The following is a 21,895-nucleotide window of genomic DNA, read 5'->3' on the forward strand; positions in this document are numbered from 1 at the left end:
TAAGTCAGACAGAGAAAGAGAAATATCATATGATATCATTTATATGTGGAAACTAAAAAGAAACGATAAAAATGAACGCATTTACAAAACAGAAACAGACTCACAGCCTTAGAGAATGAAATTATGGTTACCAGTGGGAGAAGAGTGGAGGGAAGGGATAGTTAGGGAGTTTGGCATTGACATGTACACACTGCTATATTTAAAAAGGATAACCGACAAGGACCTACTATTTAGCACAGGGATCTCTGCTCAATGTTATGTGGCAGCCTGGATGGGAGGGGAGACTGGGGGAGAATGGATACATGTATATGTATGGCTGAGTCGCTTTGCTGTGCAACTGAAACTATCACAACATTGTTAATTGGCTATACTCCAATATAAAATAAAAAGTTAAAAAAAGTGGTTCCTAGATAGAGGAAATTTTATTAATTATTAGGACATTTCAAATCACCGCATTTCAAGTCCTGTGTAATCAGCAACTAAATGAAATGAAGGAAGGGAAAATTGTCATCAGATTTAGATGCAGAGCTGGTATTAGTACTGGTGCCCTATAAATAGGAGTTATATTGCTCATCAACAGATCTTTACTGGTATCATTCCTTAGAGGTTTGCCTTACATTTCTGTTCTCACTTGCTCATACCTTGGTAAACAGTTCTGCTTTACCAGCAACAGATTCATCCATCATTTGATGATTCTTTTATAAGATGCATATAAAAACTGTTTTGAGGATTTCTAAAATAAAAAGGTATGAAATTATACAGCTGAATAAGGCATGTTTTCTTTTGCTTATAGGTAGCTTACACATCTGTAAAAGTTTGAAAGCTAAATACTGTCAATATGTCTGGTTATTACTCAACAAAAGCAGCTCTCTTAATTGGAAAATAAATAAGTAGAATACTAATCAGTGAAAGCTCTAGAGGGCACTTTATGTGGTGGCCACATGCTCACACTAAGTAGCTGTATGCAGAATTATCTTTCATGTGCATATCCACATACATAATAGGTACAGCTGAAAAGAGGCTTTGTTATAAAATTTAACGAATTTAACATTATAGATGTTGTTTCTATACTTTAGACAGTTCACTTCTCAGGATAGTATAAATCTTTAAAGTTGCTCAACCATAAATATATTTTGGTAGACACAAAACTTGAAATTAAGGAGCTGAGTCATCTATTACATTTGCTAAAGTTTGCAGTTCTGTGTGGGGGATGAATCCAGGTAACCTTTTCGTTTTCAATGCCAACCACATATCCTTTCACTTCACCTCCACACATGGAAAGGCAAAGGAAATGGGAGAAGCGAAGGTGGAAAGTAGGAGGAAATTAGAGGTAAGTCAGAAGCTCTGTATCAGGGAAGTACCTACTCTCCCAGAAGCAAAAGAATGGACTTGAAATCGCTAAAAGATCAACAGCACTTTTTCGTGACTTTGGCTAACCCTGCCTTTTACTGTGTTTTAAAAAATATTCCTTGTTTTTGCTCGTAGAGTTTTTTCCTAGAATATTTTAAAGTGATTTTAATTGTTTTTTGACATGTAAAATGTGAGCCCTGGTTTAAAGACATTTTTTTTCTTCTTAGACATTTAAAGGACTCTAACCCTATTGAATCAACAGCTGTATTATAAAGGACCCTGAGTTTCAAGTTGTTAGTATTCTGAAATAGTATGGGAAGCTACTCTGATTATCTTGCCTCCATATCTCTAAGATGTAATTAATGGAAACTCAAAGTAAACATACATTCGACTACAGTTTCATAACTGGAAGAGAATATGGTCAGCATATTTTAAAGGTATTATGTTAATCTAGGCCGGATGATACAATTCACTTAACTGTCACAAAAGAATCACACAGTTAAATCAGATTAGTATTCTCCATCAGTAAAATGAGGATGATAACAGGACAGCGCTAGTAGGAAACCATACGGAAAAAGACTCTTTTCAGTTTGAAAAGTTTGAAAATTCTTTTATTTTGCAATTTCTGATGAGAATGAAAAGGTTACCATGCAGCTGTGAAAAATAAGCCACCGAGAGGAATCCTAGGAATCTCACTTCCCATCAAGTGTTTTTTGATTCATGCATTAAATTATCTCTCATTTTTCTCATTAGATCTTGATTACTATGTAAGCTGTCTAGAGAGCAAGCTATTAAATGACAAAGGATGCTAGTGTAGGAGCAGTGGTCCATTAGCAACCTTAAAATTAACTCACTTTTTTCCCATTAACTATTTTATTTTTTAAAATTCCCTTTTAGGTGGGGAAGATGGAGTTGGGGAATGAAACTCCCCTTAAGGGCTTATATAATTTCCTTTTATCAGAATATTTCCTCACAGCTCTCTGACCCACTCATAGAAATACACAAATCCCTACCTCCCCACTATCCCTCAAATAGCTGCCAGACATCATTCTCTAAGATTCTATTTAGAATCACTGAAAATATTTGTACACAAAAGCTGCACATAATTAATGTATACAATTTGGTGAATTTGAACTTGTATATACTTTTGTTACCACCACCACAGTCCAGGTAATAAATGTATCCATCACCTCCAAAAGTTTCCTTGTGTCCCTTTTTTTGTGTTACAAATGCTTAACATGATTTACCCTCTTAAGTTTTTAAGAATACAATCACTTATTACTAACTACAGGCACTGAGTTGTTCAGCAGTTCTCTGGAACTTACTCCTCTTCTGTAACTGTAACTTTATATCCATTGAAAATCAGCTCCCCATATCCCTCTCCCTCCACTCCCTCATACCACTGTTCTATCGTCCACTTATGTACCTTTAGCCACTTTAGATGCCTTATACACAACCTCTATGAGACCACTGAGATAATGATGCCTCTTCCTTCTGAAATCTTTTTCTTTCCTTGGTTTTGGTAATAACATACTATCCTGATTCTCCTATATCTGAATGTTCTTTCAATGGCTCCTTTTTCTCCTCCAGAAATCTGGATATTTCTTAACACACTGTCCTTGTCTATCTTCCTTTCTTGTTTTCCATTTCTCACCTAACTAAGTCATCTATTTCTATGGCTAGAAATTTTTTTTTGGCCTCGATATGGGTGACTCCAATATTTCCTCTCATATCTTACCCCTTCTTCTGAGCTCCAGACCCATATTATCCAAGGGTATGCTGGTCACCTCCACATGGATGTCCTGCCCTCATTTAAAACTCAGCCCATGCAAAACTGCATTCATCTTCCCACATTATCCTATCCATTTAGTGCAGTAACAAAAATCTTAAATGAATTTGGGGAGGGGTATTGGGTAAAGGTATGAACTAAGTTCATCTAGAAGAATCAGTGTACTACAAGAGCTAAGAGTGAGAGCCTTCCCAGATCTTCAGGTATCTTATAAAACCACAGTTATAAACAATCAGATCAATCTAACATAATAGGAAATCCAGAATTTAATCCATGTGCGTATGTATACATACATGAATTTGTGTCTATCTTTCTCTCTATTTCTCTATCATCTATCTATCTATATATCTATCTATCTTTGATTAAAAAAAGCTACACAAACTCACTGGAAAAATGCTGACTTATTCAACAAATAGTGTAGGGGCATTTGGTTAATCATTTGGAAAAACAAAATTAGGTATTGTCTTCACGTATCTTAAAGCAAAACAATTTCTAGGTGGGATAAATATCATGTTGTAAAAGTGAAGCCATAAGGATACATGAAGCAAATATGGGGTATGTTTACATAATTGTAGTACAGGAAGGATTTTGTAATCCTGTCACCAAAGTCACAAACCATAAAGGAAAGAATTGGTATATTTAACAATATAAAAATTACAAACAAAAGTTCTGACATTTGAAAACCCAATTAGAAAATTTAGAAGGCAAAAATAAACTGGAAAATATAGTGTGAATAATACCCTGATCGATAAAGTAAAAACAAACAAAATGGGTCAATGCAAAATTCTCTCTCTCTATTACAGATGCAACACCCCCACTGTATATTATATGATTCATTTATATGAAATGCCCAGAAAAGACAAATTTATATGGTCAGAAATCAGATCTGTGGTTGCCTAGGTTTGGAGGTGGGAGTGGGTACTGGCTGAAAATGGGCTCAAGGAAATTTTTTGAAGTGGTGAAAATATTCTATAATTGGATTTTAGTGATTTGAAGAGATTATTCTAAAATTTGATTTTAGTGATGGTGATGGTTGTACAACTCTATAAACTTTACTAAAAATCATTGAACTCTACTTTTGCAATGGATGAATTTTATTCTATGTAAATTAAACCTCAATAAAAGTGTTCATAAAAAAGGTGTCAGGAGAGGACTCTTTCTATGCTTGAAGTCAAATGAAAAATACTTCTCATGGACAAATGGTATGATTACATGTTATTATTTGAATTCTCATTTAGAGAAGCACTGAAAAGTATTATAAAGATGATCCAACCTAATTCCCTTATTTTGCAGATGAGAAAACTAAAGCCTGATGAATTAAATACTTTGCCTGAAGTCACATAATCAGCTAGTGGAAGATCTAGGACTAGTACCCAGATTGTCCAACTACTAGTCTGGTATTTGTCACATTATACCATACTCTCTTTGATTACAGTGCATTTAAATTGCTCTGACCCAAACTGACTAGAATTCCAATAAAATTAAAACGATCATATACTATAGTTTATGGATTGTTGTAATAATCAATATTTCGAATCATGGAGATCATTATTGTGGTAGATGAGTGTCACTTTTTGTGATAACAATGTGGGAGACTGCTTAGGTGGAAGCATTAAAAATCAAAAAGGTAAAATACAACTGTTGGTGAGGATATGGAAAAAATGGGGTAGAGCCATTATGAAAAACAGTATGAAAGTTTCTCAAAAAATTAAGAAAGAAACTACCATATGATTCAGCGATTCCTCTTCTGTATATATCCAAAGGAAATGAAATCAGTACCCCAAAGAGGTATCTGTGCTTCCATGTTCATTGCAGCATTCGTCACGGGATGGAAACAACCTAAGTGTCCATTAACAGATGAATGGATAACGAAACCGTAGTATACATATACAATGGAATATTAGTCTTTAAAAAAAATCCTGCCATTTGCAACTGCTTGGATGAACCTAGAGGACATTATGCTAACTGAAGTAAGCCAAACACAGAAAGAAAAGCATTGCATGATCTCACATGTGGAATCAAAAAATGTCAAATGCATAGAAGCAGAGAGTAGAATGGTAGGTACCAGGGTGAGGAGGTGGGAAAAATGGGGAAATATTGACCAAAGGGTACAAAATTGCAATTACATAGGATGAATAAGTCTAGATAACTAATGTAGAGCATGATGACTAAAGTTAACAATACAGTTGACCCTTGAACAATGTGGGGGTTATGGGCACCAACCCCCCTGCACAGTTAAAAATCCAAGTATAAATTTTGACTCCTCCAAAACTTAACTATTAATAGTCTACTGTTGACCAGAAGCCTTACCAATAACATAAACAGTTGATTAGCACATATTTTGTATGTTATATGTATATTACATATATTTTATGTATTCATGACATACCTTTTTCTTAACTTTTTCGATATTTCTAGGCTACATGGTTTGTCTGCAAGTTTTTCCAAATTGTTGCAAATCTCCAAAAGTTTTTCCAATGTATTTATTGAAAGTAGACCAGTGCAGTTCAAAGCCATGTTGTTTAAGGGTCTACTGTACTATATTGAATGCTGGAAATTTGCTTTGGGAGTAGATTTCAGGTGCTCTCACCACACACACACACAAAGGTAACTATGTGAGGAGATGGATATGTTAATTAGCTTGACTGTAGTAATCATTTCACTATGTACATGTATATCTAAATATGTTGCACACTTTAAATATATACAACTATCATTTTAAAATAGAATAAAAATATGTCTATTCTTTTCAAATATTTAACCAAATGTTTTGAGGACTTTAGATTTGAAGTGCAGTAAGCTGAAAATCAAGTAAAAAAACATCAAATTCACAAAAGATATCATTAGGAGATGGAGCATATAAAATACCTTGCGAGCTTCCTTCAGACAAACAGATGGATACTTCATCATTTCGGTCATTATCCTCTCCTACTTCAGGACCAGCTTCCTCTCCTGGTGTGAGTGCAGATAAAGAACCAGATTCGGGCTGCTCAGAAAAATCAGCAGGGCCTCCTCTTGGAGGTGGAACTTCAATCCCCATTAAACGATATTTTCTTCTTCGATTCCCAATCCAAGTCTTTATAAGAGAAATAGAAGAGAAAGTTTTGTAAAAATAGAAACCTTAGCAGTTCTAGCCATTAAAATAATGAATGGATACAGCATAAAATATGATTAAAAAGAATAAGTAGATATCTAGATTAATGCAGTTTTATTATTACTCAATAAGCTAAAATAAAAGTAGCTGCTTTTATTTTAAAATACCTTATTAGAAGAAATATTTATCTAAATACTCAGATTTTCAAGCAACATGCAGCCTGTCGCAGAACACTTTTTTGTTTTTGTTTTTATTTCTGGTGAAAATTATCCACCAAATATTTCAAAAGAAACATGAATTGGTTCTTTTCTGAAAGGGACCAGACATGCAGCTCTAACTATAGTTCATATCCCATTTCCAATCTTGCTCTTTGTACGTGAAAATGTGCCTTCTAGTAACTTTGTTTGGCTCCATAATGACTACCTGCGTATTTTAAGTATTCTAAAATTGCATTTTATTAGATTTAGAATCAATTTTTAAAACTTTTTACAGTAAAATAAATTTCGAGTTACAAGAAGTTGCAAAAATTGGTCTTCATTCAGTTTCCTCCAGTTTACATTTTACATAATTATAGCACCATAACAGAAAAAGGAAATTGATATTGTACAATATATGTGTACAATTCTATGTTCCTTTATCACACCATTCTTCTCCTCCCTCCCACCATCCTCAACTCCTGGCATCCACCAATCTGTTTTCCACCTCTATAATGGTGTCTTTTTGAGAAAGTTATATAAATGGAGTCATACATGTGACTTCAAACATTTCAAAAAATTGGCTTTTCTCATTCAGCTTAATTTCCTGGAAATTTATTAAAGTCACATATATCAATAGTCCATTCATTTTTATTGCTAAGTATTCTTCCATGATACTTATGTACCATTTTGTTTCTGTTTCTTTGCAATGTTTTTTTAACCCTTCACATGGAGGACACTTGGGTTGTTTCTAATTTTTGGCTATTATATACAGCTAAAAATCTATGAACAGTCATGTACAGGTTTTTGTGCTGATGTAAGTTTTCATTTCTCTAAGATAAATGCCCAAGAATGCAACTGCTGGGTCAAATGGTAACTATATGTTTAATTTTAAAAGAAACTGCCAAATTGTTTCCATAAAGTTGTGCCATTTTATATTTCTACCAGCAATGTATGAGAGATCCAGTTTCTTGGCATTCTTGCCAGGACTTCGTATTATAAGTAATTCTTTTTTTTTTAGCTGTTCTCATTGGTGCATGTAGCAATAGATCATCAGGTTCTTAATTTAATTTCCCTAATGGCTAGTGATGTTGAAAATCTTTTCATGTGCTTTTTGCCATCCATATATCAGTGAAATGTCTCTTCATGTCTCTTGTACATTTTGTAATTGTTGTCTTTTCCTTAATATTAAGTTTTGAAAGTACATTATATATTCTAGATATGAATTTTTGTCAGATAAGTGGTTTTGCAAAATTTTCTCCCATTCTGTAGCAGATATGAGTTCTTTGTCAGATATGTGGTTTGCAAATATTTTCTCCTCATCTGTAGCTTGTATTTTCATCATCCTTGTCTTTTACAGCACAAAAGTTTTTTAAAATTTTGATGAAGTCCAAGCTACTGCTTTTTTCTTTTATGGATTATGCTTTTAGTCCTATTCCTAAGAATTCTTCACCAACCCTAGGCAACAAAGATTTTCTCCTATGTTATCTAAAATTTTTATAGTTTTATTTTTTACACTTAAATCTCTGATCCATTATGAATTTACTTTGTATAAGGTGTGAGATTTACATCAAGGTTAATTTATGTTTTCCTATAGATATCCAATTGTTCCAGCACCATTTCTTGAAAAGACTTCCTCCATTGAATTGCTTTTGCACCTTTGTCAAAAATCAACTAAGTTGGCCATGGTTGTGCAGGACTATTTCTGGGCTCTCCATTCTGTTCCAATGATCTATACGTCTTATCACCCTGCCAATACCACAGTCTTGGTTACTGTAGTTATATAATAAGTCTCAAAATTGGTAGATGGATTTCTTCCACTTTATTCTTTTTGTCAAGAACTGTTTTAGCTATACTAGCATATTTCCTTTCCATGTGAATTTTAGAATTATCTTGTCTACATCAACAAAAAATCTTGCTGGAATTTTATAGGAATTATGTTAAACCTGAATATCAATTTGGGGGGAATTTACATTTTTACTATGTCGAGTCTTCCAGTACATGAACACAGAATGTCTCTCCATTTATTTAGAATTTCTTTTATTTCTTTCATCAGTGTTTTGTAGTTTTCAGCATACAAGTCCTGTACATGTTTTGTTAGAGTTACATGTAAGTATTTGATTTTTTGAGGGATTGCAAATAATTTATTAATATCTTAAATTTCAATTTCATTGCATTTATTTTTACTATATAGACATGCAATTGATTTTTATATGATGATCTTGTATCCAGAGACTTTGGTGAATTCACTTATTAGTTGTAAGAGTGTTTTGTAGATGCTTTATGATTTTCTACACAGCTAATCAAGTGTATCTTTTATTTCCTTTTCTCAATTTATTGCGCTGGTTAGAACTTCTACTACTATATTGAATAAAGGTGTTTAGAGTGGACATCTTGTTTTTGGTCTCAGAGGAAAAGCATTCTATTTTTCACCATTAAAGTATGATGTTAGTTGTAGGTTATGGGTACTTGTAGATTCTTTTTTGGGGAGACTTTTTTGAATTCAATTTCCTTAATAGTTATAGGGCAACCTAAATGTCCATTGACAGATGAATGGATAAACATGTGGTATATATATACAATGGAATATTACTCATCCATACAAAAGAATGAAATAATACCATTTCCAGCAACACAGATGGGCCTAGAGATCATTGTATTAAGTGAAGTCAGACAGAGGAAGACAAATATCATATGATATCACTTATATGTGGAATCTAAAATAATGATACAAATGAACTTATTTACAAAACGGAAATAAGACTCACAGACATAGAAAATAAACTTATTACCAAAGGGGATAGTGGGGTGGGGGAAGAGATAAATTAGGAGTTTGGGATTAATATATATACACTATTATATATAAAATAGATAACCAACAAGGATCTACTGTATAGCACAGGGTACTATATTCAATATCTTGTAAAAACCTATAATGGAAAAAAATCTGAAAAAGAATATATATATATATATATATATATATATATATATATGTATATACATGTAACTGAATCACTTTGCTGTACACCTGAAACTAACACAACATTGTAAACTAACTATACTTCAATTAAAAAATGGTTAATGATAAATAAATGAATGTATATATTTTTATGTTATTCTTTAGGTCCTGTGGTCCCTAGCAGATGTGAGTTCTTTCCACCCTTCACAGTCTTCTTATATTTGTTTTATATATAATGTCTAGGGATTTTAGTTGTACTTACTGGGAAGGATAGGGAAAATTATGTCTACTCCAACATTTTTTGGAAGCTGCAGTCTAAAACCAATTTTATTCTCAAGTTTCTCATGTAATTTTCAAAAAGCTCATTTTATATGATTAGAGTTTGTAACCTTTATAATTTTGCCATATGACTCTACAAAGTAGAATTGCCATGCCAATCTACAAAGTGGAAGAAGAATTCTTAAAACCTGTGTATTCTCTTTTAGTGTAGAAAGTCATTCAATAGCATTTCATAATTTCAGATCTAAATTTGATTATGGTACCATTTCTTTGTATACCAAGTAGAATTGCTTCTATACAACAAGGTCCACTTCAATACAAAGCCACCTTAGATATTCTCTAATGTAAATAAAAAACATGAATAAAGTTAACTTTTACGTGGTAAGATTTTGCAAAAAAAAAATGCAGGGCAAAACAGAAGAACTATTCAGTTAGTCCAAGAAGATTAATTCTTATTTATAATTTTTTTGGGGGGGGGCATTTTCTCTTCAAATTCAGGATATGTAGTACCTTTGATGTATTTAGCATTCAATGCTAAATGTGAAACCTGAAACACATGGATTGCTTTGTAGGCTCCCAAGTGAAAATTACCTGGTAGAAAAGGAAAATATTTATGGATATTAATTTTTCTAGCCTTGCTAAATTCTCCCATAGGAGAAACACTATTTTAAAGAGTATAGTTCCATTTCAATTTCCCAGTATATGGTCTCATTGAGAATAAGCTACTAGACTTCAGAAAAAGTAAAGAATTTCAACTTCTTACTAAAGTTCCATTAAATTGTCATGTACTTTCTCTATTTCCTGTCTTTGAATACTGACGCTTATCAAATACTGATGCTTCTTTTCCACAATAATCTTAGCCACAGATGCTTGGGAAAATGATGGTGTGGGCAGAAGAAGAATGATACCAGTTTTCTTAGGATGCTTTTGGCTTACTTTGGGTCATAAAGTCTTGGGAAGAGAGAAGAAGACAGAAAACAGAAGCCAATATCCATTTATTTTCAATTTCTTTTTTCACCCTTCTTGGGAGAAATGAATGATTATATACTGTATAATGATAAAGGTATAATAATATGTGAACATTGGGACTATATGGGAATTTATTACATACTAGGGCTGACATAGTTCCTCTCTGGATATTTCTCAAAACTGGAAGGCACCAGGAAAATAATTCAGTATACAAACATAATCTTAATGGGTTTATTACATTTTCAAAGAATCATAGACGATGGAAGAGATCTTAGAAGCCAACTAGTCTAACCTTCCATTTAAGGTAAAAGTTTCTTCTTCAGCATTATAGGTGGATGGCTATTCAGTCTTTGCATGAAAATATCAGGAACATGGAACATACTACTTTACAAGGTTCCTCAGTCCAGTTTTTGGATAGTTTTTTTTTTTTTTTCCAAAAATATTCTTCCTAAAACTGAATCAGTATCTATTGTCTTATTAATTCTAGGCCTTTGTTCCAGTTTTTCACTCTGGATCCACCTTACTCCAAATAGGCTATTCTACATTCCAGCTATCAATTATGTAAAGAGTATTTATTCCTATTTTTGGCTGTGCCATGTGGCTTGCAGAATCTCAGTTCCCCGACCAGGGACTGAACCCAGGCAATGGCAGTGAAAGCGCCAAATTCTAATCACTAAGCCACCAGGGAATTCAAGTATTTATTTCTTTGTTTCAAAATAATACCCGTAGTTTTGTATAATACAGTTTTTCAACCATTTTATATGACCCATGGTCAAGTTTTTTTTTATCACTCTGGGACTCAGATTCCTTAACTGAGGAAACTGGAAATTGAGATAATTGGTTTCCAAATCTTTAGCCTCCTGGATAAACTTTATCCCTCCAGAGTTGCTCATAAATTTATAGAATAAGTATCTTCTATAACCATTTGTAGAATAAGTATCTTCTATAACCATAACTCCGATGTATTGACAGCTCAAATATATTGGCTATTTAAAATGATGACTCTCAGGCCCTATAAGCTTCTAAGTACATTTCTATTAAAATAATTAAAAAAACAATATTCCAAACTGCCATTAGTTTAAATGTATATTATTATATATTTTTATTCTGTGTGCTATAAATAGAGGGCACACCTTTTTGTTAAACATTCATTCGTTTGAAGGAAACCTTCTTACAGTGTTGGTGGGAATGTAAATTGACGCAGCCACTATGAAAAACAGTATAGAGATTTCTCCAAAAACTAAAAATAGAACTACCATATGACCCAGCACTACTGTACATATCCAAAAAAAAAAACACTAATTCAAAAAATACATGCACTTCAATGTTCTTAGCAGCATTATTTACAATTGCCAAGATAAGGAAGCAACCTAAGTGTCCATCAACAGATGAATGGTTAAAGAAGATGTGGTACAAACACACACACACACACACACACACACACACACACACACACACACACTGCAATACTACTCAGCCATGAAAGAACAAAAAAAATTGCCATTTGTAGCAACATGGATGGACTTGGAGGACATTATGCTAAGTGAAATAAGTCAGACTGAGAAAGACGAATATGTATGATATCACTTATATATGGAATCTAAAAACTACAGCAAATTAGTGAATATAACAAAAAAGAAGCAGACTCACAGATACAAAGAACAAACTAATGATTACCAGTGGTGGGGAGGGGAAGAGCAATATAGAGATGGGGCAGTGGGAGGTACAAACAGTTGAGTGAAAGATAGGCTACAAGGACGTACTGTATAACACTGGGAATATAGCCAGTGTTTTGTAATAACTGTAAATGGAGTATAACATTTAAAATAGTATAAAAAATTCATTCTTTCATTCCACAAATATTACTGAACATCAAGTACATACCAAGCACTGTTCTAGTGCTGGGGATAGAATAGTGAAAAGGCAGGCCTGATATACACCCTTGTAGAGCTTGAATTTACAATCCAGAAGATGTATACACAATAAACAAATAGACAAGAAAAATACAAATCATAAAATTTGACCAATTATTATGGAGGGAAAGAACCAACTAGAATATTTAGCCACAGTGACATAGTGTAGTGAAGTGAAATCCTTTCCAAATTTGCCTATCATCAGAATTGCTGGGGCAAAGGAAATATATAGATTCCAAGGTCCTTCCCTGAAAATCCTGATTAGTAGGCCTAGGATGGAGTGATCTGTATATTTTTTAACATATTTATTTGAGTATAATTGCTTTACAATGGTGTGTTAGTTTCTGCTGTATAACAAAGTGAATCAGCTATACATATACATATATCACCATTTTGCCTCTCTCTTGTGTCTCCCTCCCACCCTCCATATCCCACCCCTCTTGGTGGACAGAAAACACTGACCTGATCTCCCTGTGCCATGTGGCTGCTTCTCACTAGCTATCTATTTTACATTTGGCAGTGTACATATGTCCAAGCCACTCTCTCTCTTCATCCCAGCTTACATTTCCCCCTCCCCGTGTCCTCAAGTGCATTCTTTACATCTGTGTCTTTATTCCTGTCTGAACCTAGGTTCTTCAGACCTTTTTTTTTTTTAGATTCCATATATATGTGTTAGCATACGGTATTTGTTTTTCTCTTTCTGACTTACTTTACTCTGTATGACAGTCTCTAGGTCCATCAACCTCACTGCAAAGAACTCAATTTCCTTTCTTTATATGGCTGAGTAATATTCCATTGTATATATGTGCCACATCTTCTTTATCCATTCCTCTATCAATGGACACCTAGGTTGCTTCCATGTCCTAGCTATTGTAAATAGTGCAGCAATGAACATTGTAGTACATGACTCTTTGTGAATTATGGTTTCTCAGGGTATATGACCAAAAGTGGGATTGCTGGGTCATATTGTAGTTCTATTTTTATTTTTTTAAGGAACCTCCATATTGTCCTCAATAGTGGCTGTATCAATTTATATTCCCACTAACAATGCAAGAGGGTTTGCTTTTCTCAACACCCTATCCAGCATTTATTGTTTGTACATACTTTAACTATGGCCATTCTGACTGTTGTGAGGTCATATCTCAGTGTAGCTTTGATTTGCATTTCTCTAATGATTAGTGATGTTGAGCATCCTTTCATGTGTTTGTTGGCAATCTGTATATCTTCCTTGGAGAAATATCTATTTAGGTCTTCTGCCCATTTTTGGATTGGGTTGTTTGTTTTTTTAATATTGAGCTGCATGAGCTGCTTGTATATTTTGGAGATTAATCCTTTGTCAGTTGCTTTGCTTGCAAATATTTTCTCCCATTCTGAGGGTTGTCTTTTTGTCTTCTTTATAGTTTCATTTGCTGTGCAAAAGCTTTTAAGTTTCATTAGGTCCCATTTGTTTATTTTTGTTTTTATTTCCATTTCTCTATGAGGTGGATCAAAAAGGATCTTGCTGTGATTTATGTCATACAGTGTTTTGCATATGTTTTCCTCTAAGAGTTTGATAGTGTCTGTTCTTATTTTTAGGTCTTTAATCCATTTTGAGTTTATTTTTGTGTATAGTGTTAGGGAGTGTTCTAATTTCATTTTTTTTCATGTAGCTGTCAAGTTTTCCCAGCACCACTTACTGAAGTGTCTGTCTTTTCCCCATTGAATATTCTTGCCTCCTTTATCAAATATAAGGTGACCACATGTGTGCGGGTTTATATCTAAGCTTTCTATCCTGTTCCATTGATCTATATTTTTGTTTTTGTGCCAGTACCATGCTGTCTTGATTACTGCAGCTTTGTAATATAGGCTGAAGTCCAGGAGCCTGATTCCTCCAGCTCCATTTTTCTTTCTCAAGATTACTTTGGCTATTTGGGATTTTTTGTGTTTCCATACAAATTCTGAAATGTTTTGTTCTAGCTCTGTGACAAATGCCATTGGTAGTTTGAAAGGGATTGCACTGAATCTGTAGATTGCTTTGGGTACTAGAGTCATTTTCACAATATTGATTCTTCAAGTCCAAGAACATGGTATATCTCTCCATCTGTTTGAATAATCTTTAATTTCTTTCATCAGTGTCATATTTTCTGCATACAGGTCTTTTGTCTCCTTTCAGTTTATTCCTAGGTATTTTATTATTTTGGTTGTAATGATAAATGGGAGTGTTTCTTTAACTTCTCTTTCAGATTTTTCATCATTAGTGTATAGGAATGCAAGAGATTTCTGTGCATTAATTTTGTATCCTGCTACTTTACCAGATTCATTGACTAGCTGTAGTACTTTTCTGGTAGCACCTTTAGGATTTGCTATGTATAGTATCATGTCATCTGGCAACATTGACACTTCACTTCTTCTTTTCCAATTTGGATTACTTTTGTTTCTTTTTCTTCTCTGATTGCAGTGGCTAAAACTCCCAAATCTATGTTGAATAATAGTAGTGAGAGTGTCTTCTTCCTGATCTTAGTGAAAAAGGTTTCAGTTTTTCACCATTGAGACCGATGCTGCCTGTGGGTTTGTCATATATGGCCTTTATTATGTTGAGGTAAGTTCTCTCTATGCCTACTTTCTGAAGGGTTTTTATCAGAAATGGGTGTTGAATTTTGTCAAAAGCTTTTTCTGCATCTATTGAGATGATCATATGGTTTTTATACTTCCGTTTATTAATGTGGTGTATCGTATTGATTGATTTGTGTATATTGAAGAGTCCTTGCAACCCTGGGATAAACCCCACTTGATCATGTTGTATGATCCATTAATGTGCTGTTGGATTCTGGTTGCTAGTAATTAGTTGAGGATTTTTGCATCTGTGCTCATCAGTGATATTGGCCTGTAGTTTTCTTTTATTGTGACATCTTTATCTGGTTTTGGTATCAATGTGATGGTGACCTCATAGAATGAGTTTGGGAGTGTTCCTCCCTCTGCTATGTTTTGGAAGAGTTTGAGAAGGTTAGTGTTAGCTCTTCTCTAAATGTTTGATAGAATTCATCTGTGAAGCCATCTGGTTCTGGGCTTTTGTTTGTTGGAAGATTTTTAATCACATTTTCAATTTCAGTGCTTGTGATTGGCCTGTTTATATTTTCTATTTCTTCTTGGTTCAGTTTTGGAAGGTTGTGCTTTACTAAGAATTTGACCATTTCTTGCAGGTTGTCCATTTTATTGGTATATAGTTGCTTGTAGGAATCTCTCATGATCCTTTGTATTTCTTTTTGTTATTTTTTTGAACTCCTGACTTTTATTTATTTTTATTTTCTTATACATCTTGTTCTCATCAGTCATCAATTTTATACACATCATGGTGTACATGTCAAACACAGTTGCCCAATTAATCACCCCCTCACCCCCCACACACTGCTTTCCCCCATTGGTGTCCATACATTTCTTCTCTACATCTGTGTCTCAATTTCTGCCCTGCAAAGCGGTTCGTCATACCATTTTTCTCGGTTCCAGATATATGCGTTAATATACACATTTTTTTTCTCTTGCTGACTTACTTTACTCTGTATGACAGTCTCTAGGTCCATCCATGTCTCAACAAATGACCCAATTTCATTTCTTTTTATGGCTGAGTAACATTGCATTGTATATATGTACCACATCTTCTTTATCCATTCGTCTGTCGATGGGCATTTAGGTTGCTTCCGTGACCTGGCTATTGTACACAGTGCTGCAAGGAACATTGGGGTGCATGTGTCTTTTTGAATTATGGTTTTCTCTGGGTATATGTCCAGTAGTTGGATTGCTGGGTCATATGGTAATTCTATTTTTAGTTTTTAAGGAACCTCCATACTGTTCTCCATAGTGGCTGTATCAATTTACATTCCCACCAACAGGGCAAGAGGGTTCCCTTGTCTCCACATGCTCTCCAAAATTTGTTGTTCGAAAACTTTCTGATGATGCCCATTCTAACTGGTGTGAGATGATACCTCATTGTAGTTTTGATTTGCATTTTTCTAGTAATTACTGATGTTGAGGAGCTTTTCATGTCCTTCTTGGCCATCTGTATGTCTTCTTTGGAGAAATGTCTATTTAGGTCTTCTGCCCATTTTTGGTTAGGGATGTTTGTTTTTTAAATATTGAGCTTCATGAGCTATTTATATACTTTGGATATTAATCCTTTGTCCATTGATTCCTTTGCAAATATTTTCTCCCATACTGAGGGTTGTCTTTTCATCTTGTTTATGGTTTCCTTTGCTGTGCAAAAGCTTTGAAGTTTCATTAGGTCCCATTTGTTTATTTTTGTTTTTATTTCCATTACTGTAGGAGGTGGATCAAAAAAGATCTTGCTGTAATTTATGTCAAAGAGTGTTCTTCCAGTGTTTTACTCTAAGAGTTTTTTTTTTCTTTTTTCTTTTGCAGTACGTGGACCTGTCACTGTTGTGGCCTCTCCCGTTGTGGAGCACAGGTTCCAGACACACAGGCTCAGTGGCCATGGCTCACGGGCCTAGCCACTCCACGGCATGTCGGATCTTCCCGGACCGGGGCACGAACTCATGTCCCCTGCATCGGCAGGTGGACTCTCAACAACTGTGCCACCAGGGAAGCCCTCTAAGAGTTTTATAGTGTCTGTTTTTACATTTCGGTCTCTAATCAATTCTGAGTTTATTTTTGTGTATGGTGTTAGGAAGTGTTCTAATTTCATTCTTTTACATATAGCTGTCCAGTTTTCCCAGCACGATTTATTGAAGATACTGTGTTTTCTCCATTGTATATCCTTTCCTCCTTTGTCATAGATTAGTTGACCATAGCTGTGTGGGTTTATCTCTGGGCTTTCTATTTTGTTCCATTGATCTATATTTCTGTTTTTGTGCCAGTACCATATTGTATTGATTACTTTAGCTTTGTAGTATAGTCTGAAGTCAGGGACTCTGATTCATCCAGCTCAGCATTTTTCCCTCAAGACTGCTTTGGCTCTTCAGGGTCTTTTCTGTCTCCACACAAATTTTCAGATTTTTTGTTCTACCTCTGTAAAAGATGCTTTTGGTTATTTGATAGTGATTGCATTGAATCTGTAGATTGCTTTGGGTAGTATAGTCATTTTCACAATATTAATTCTTCCAATCTAAGAACATGGTATACCTCTCCATCTGTTGGTATCATCTTTAATTTCTTTCATCAGTGTCTTATAGTTTTCTACAGGTCTTTTGTCTCCCTAGATAGGTTTATATCTAGGTATTTTATTCTTTTTGTTGCAGTGGTAAATGGGAGTGTTTCCTTAATTTCTCTTTCAGATTTTTCATCATTAGTGTATAGGAATACCAGATATTTCTGTGTGTTAATTTTGTATCCTGCAACATTACCAAATTCATTGATTAGCTCTAGTAGGTTTCTGGTGGCATCTTTAGGATTCTCTATGTATAGTATCATGTCATCTGCAAACAGTGACAGCTTTACTTCTTCTTTTCCAATTTTTATTCCTTTTATTCCTTGTCCTTCTCTGATTGTCATGGCTAGCACTTATAAATCTATGTTGAATAATAGTGGTGAGAGTGGCCATCCTTTTCTTGTTCCTGATCTTAGAGGAAATGCTTTCAATTTTTCACCATTGAGAATGATGTTTGCTGTGGGTTTGTCATATATGGCCTTTTTTATGTTGAAGTAGGTTCCCTCTATTCCCACTTTCTGGAGAGTTTTTATCACAAATGGGTGTTGAATTTTGTCAAAAGTTTTTCTGCATCTATTGAGAAAATCATATGGTTTTTATTCTTCAATTTGTTGATACAGCATATCACATTGATTGACTCACGTATATTGAAGAATCATTGCATCCCTGGGATAAATCCCACTTGATCATGGTTTATGATCCTTTTAATGTGTTGTTGGATTCTGTTTGCTAGTATTTTGTTTAGGATTTTTGCATCTATATTCATCAGTGATATTTGTCTGCAATTTTCTTTTTTTGTAGTATCTTTGTCTGGTTTTGGTATCAGGGTGATGGTGGCCTCATAGAATGAGTTTGGGAGTGCTCCTTCCTCCGCAATTTTTTGGAAGAGTTTGAGAAGGATGGGCGTTAGCTCTTCTCTAAATGTTTGATAGAATTCACCCGTGAAGCCATTTGGTCCTGGACTTTTGTTTGTTGGAAGATTTTTAATCACAGCTTCAATTTCATTACTTGTGATTTCTCTGTTCATATTTTCTATTTCTTCCTGGTTCAGTCTTGGAAGGTTATACCTTTCTAAGAATTTGTACATTTTTTCCAGGTTGTCCAACTAATTGGCATAGAGTTGCCTGTAGTAGTCTCTTAGGATGCTTTGTATTTCTGTGGTGTCTGTTATAACTTCTCCTTTCTCATTTTTAATTTTATTGATTTGAGTCCTCTCCCTCTTTTTATTGATTAGTCTGGCTAATGGTTTATACATTTGGTATATCTTCTCAAAGAACTATCTTTTAGTTTTATTTATCTCTGCTATTGTTTTCTTTGTTTCTATTTCATTTATTTATGCTCCGATCTTTATGATTTTTTCCCTTCTGCTAACGTTGGGTATTCTTTGTTCTTTTTCTAGTTCATTTAGGTGTAACATTGGATTCTTTATTTGAAACTTTTCTTGTTACTTGAGGTAGGGTTGTAGAGCTATAAATTTCCCTGTTAGAACTGCTTTTGCTGCATCCCATAGGTTTTGGATCGTCTTTTTTTTTCATTGCCTTTTGTCTCTAGGTATTTTTTGATTTCCACTTTGATTTCTTCAGTGATCTCTTGGTTATTTAGTAACATATTGTTTAGCCTTCATGTGTTTGTTTGTTTTTTTTTTACATTTTTTCCCTGTATTTCATTTCTAATCTCATAACGTTGTGATCAGAAAAGCTGCTTGATATGATTTCAAATTTCTTAAATTTACTGAGGCTTGATTTGTGACCCAAGATTTGATCTATCCTGGAGAATGTTCCATGTGCACTTCAGAAGGAAGTGTAATCTGCTGCTTTTGGATAGAATGTCTTATAAATATCAATTAAATCTATCTGGCCTATTGTGTCTTTTAAAGATTCTCTTTCCTTATTTATTTTCATTTTGGATGATCTGTTCATTGGTGTAAGTGAGGTGTTAAAGTCCCCCACTATTACTGTGTTACTGTCAATTTTCTCTTTTATAGCTGTTAGCAGGTGCCTTATGTATTGAAGTGCTCCTATGTTGGGTGCATATATATTTATAATTGTTACATCTTCTTCTTGGATTGATCCCTTGATCATTATGTAGTGTCCTTCCTTGTCTCTTGCAAAATTCTTTACTTCAATGTCTTTTGTATCTGATATGAGTATTGCTACTCCAGCTTTCTTTTGATTTACATTTGTATGGAATATCATTTTCCATCCCCACACTTTCAGTCTGTATGTGTCCTTAGGTCTGAAGTGGGTCTCTTGTAGACAGCATATAGATGGGTCTTGTTTTTCTATCCATTCAGCAAGCCTGTGTCTTTTGGTTGGAGCAATTTATCCATTCACGTTTAAGGTAATTATCAATATGTATGCTCCTATGGCCATTTATTTATTTGTTTTGGGTTTACTTTTGTAGGTCTTTTTCTTCTGTTGTGTTCCCCACTTAGAGTAGTTCCTTCAGCATTTGTGGTAGAGCTGGTTTGGTTGTGCTGACTTTTCTTAGCTTTTTCTTGTGTGTAAGGCTTTTGATTTCTCCATCGAATCTGAATGAGATCCTTGCCAGGTAGAGTAATCTTGGTTGCTTCTTCCCCTTCATTACTTTAAGTATATCATGACACTCTCTTCTGGCTTGTAGAGCTTCTGCTGAAAGATCAGCTGTTAACCTTATGGGGATTCCTTTGTGTGTTATTTGTCATTTTTCCCTTGCTGCTTTCAGTAATTTTTCTTTGTTTTTAATTTTTGCCAATTTGATTACTATTTGTCTCAGCATGTTTCCCCTTGGGTTTATCCTGTGTGGGACTCTCTGTGCTTCCTGAAGTTGGATGGCTATTTTCTTTCCCATGTTAGGGAAGGTTCTGACTGTAATCTCTTCAAATATATTTTTTCGAGTTTTTTCTCTCTCTCTTCTCCTTCTGGGACCCCTATAATGTGAAAGTTGTTACATTTAATGTTGTCCCAGAGGTCTCTTTGGCTGTCTTCATTTCTTTTCATTCTTTGTTCTTTTTCTGTTCTGCAGCAGTGAATTCCACCATTCGGTCTTCCAGGTCACTTATCCCTTCTTCTGCCTCAGTTATTCTTCTATTGATTCCTTCTAGTGTAGTTTTCATTTCAGTTATTGTATTGTTCATCTTTGTTTGTTCTTTAATTCTCCTAGGTCTTTAGTAAACATTTCTTTCATCTTCTCGATTTTCGCCTCCATTCATTTTCTGAGGTCCTGGATCATCTTCACTATCATTATTCTGAAATCATTTTCTGGATGGTTGCCTACCTCCACTTCATTTTGTTCTTTTTCTGGGCTTTTATCTTGTTCCTTCATTTGGTACATAGACCTCTGTCTTTTCACCTTGTCTATCTTTCAGTGAATGTGATTTTTATTCCACAGGCTGCAGGATTGCAGTTCTTCTTGTTTCTGCTATCTGCCCTCTGGTGGATGAGGCTATCTAAGAGGCTTGTGCAAGTTTCCTGATGGGAGGGACTGGTGGTGGGTAGAGCTGGCTGTTTCTCTGGTGGGCAGAGCTCAGTAAAACTTTAATCTGCTTGACTGATGATGGGTGGGGCTTGTTTCCCTCCCTTTTGGTTGTTTGGCCTGAGGCAACCCAACACCAGAGCCTACCCGGGCTCTTTGGTGGGGTCAATGGTGGACTTTGGGAGGGCTAACACCAAGAAATACTTTCCAGAACCTCTGCTGCCAGTGTCCTTGTCCTCATGGTGAGCCACAGCCAACCACTGCCTCTGCAGGAAACCCTCCAACGCTAGCAGGTATGTCTGGTTCAGTGTCCACTGGGATCACTGCTCCTTCCCCTGGGTCCCAATGTGCACACTACTTCATGTGTGCCCTCCAAGAGTGGAGTCTCTGTTTTCCCCAATCCTGTCAGAGTCCTGCAATCAAATCTCACTAGCCTTCAAAGTCTGATTTTCTAGGAATTCCTCCTCCTTTTGTTGGAACCCCAGGTTGGGAAGTCTGACGTGGGGCTCAGGACCTTCACTCCAGTGGGTGGACTTCTGTGGTATAAGTGTTCTCCAGTTTGTGAGTCACCCACCCAGCAGTTATGGGATTTGATTTTATTGTGATTGTGCCCCTCTTACCATCTCATTGTGGCTTCTACTTTGTCTTTGGATGTGGGATATATATTTTTGGTGTATTCCATTGTGTTCCTGTTGATGATTATTCAGCAGTTAGTTGTGATTCTGGTGTTCTCTCAAGAGGGAGTGAGAGCATGTCCT

At 35.0% G+C, this 21,895-nt stretch overlaps 1 protein-coding gene across 1 annotated transcript in view; it reads right to left on the minus strand.

Annotated features, from left to right (window-relative positions):
* Positions 1–21,895, minus strand: part of HDX (highly divergent homeobox) — a 146,971-nt gene that overhangs the window by 25,785 nt on the left and 99,291 nt on the right. The window contains exon 5 of the mRNA XM_065901211.1: positions 6,008–6,215. Coding sequence (XP_065757283.1) covers positions 6,008–6,215 — 208 coding nt within the window. The remainder of the gene's footprint in view (positions 1–6,007; positions 6,216–21,895) is intronic.

Source organism: Phocoena phocoena, chromosome X, assembly GCF_963924675.1.
Source record: "Phocoena phocoena chromosome X, mPhoPho1.1, whole genome shotgun sequence".
Classification (NCBI taxonomy): Eukaryota; Metazoa; Chordata; class Mammalia; order Artiodactyla; family Phocoenidae; genus Phocoena; species Phocoena phocoena.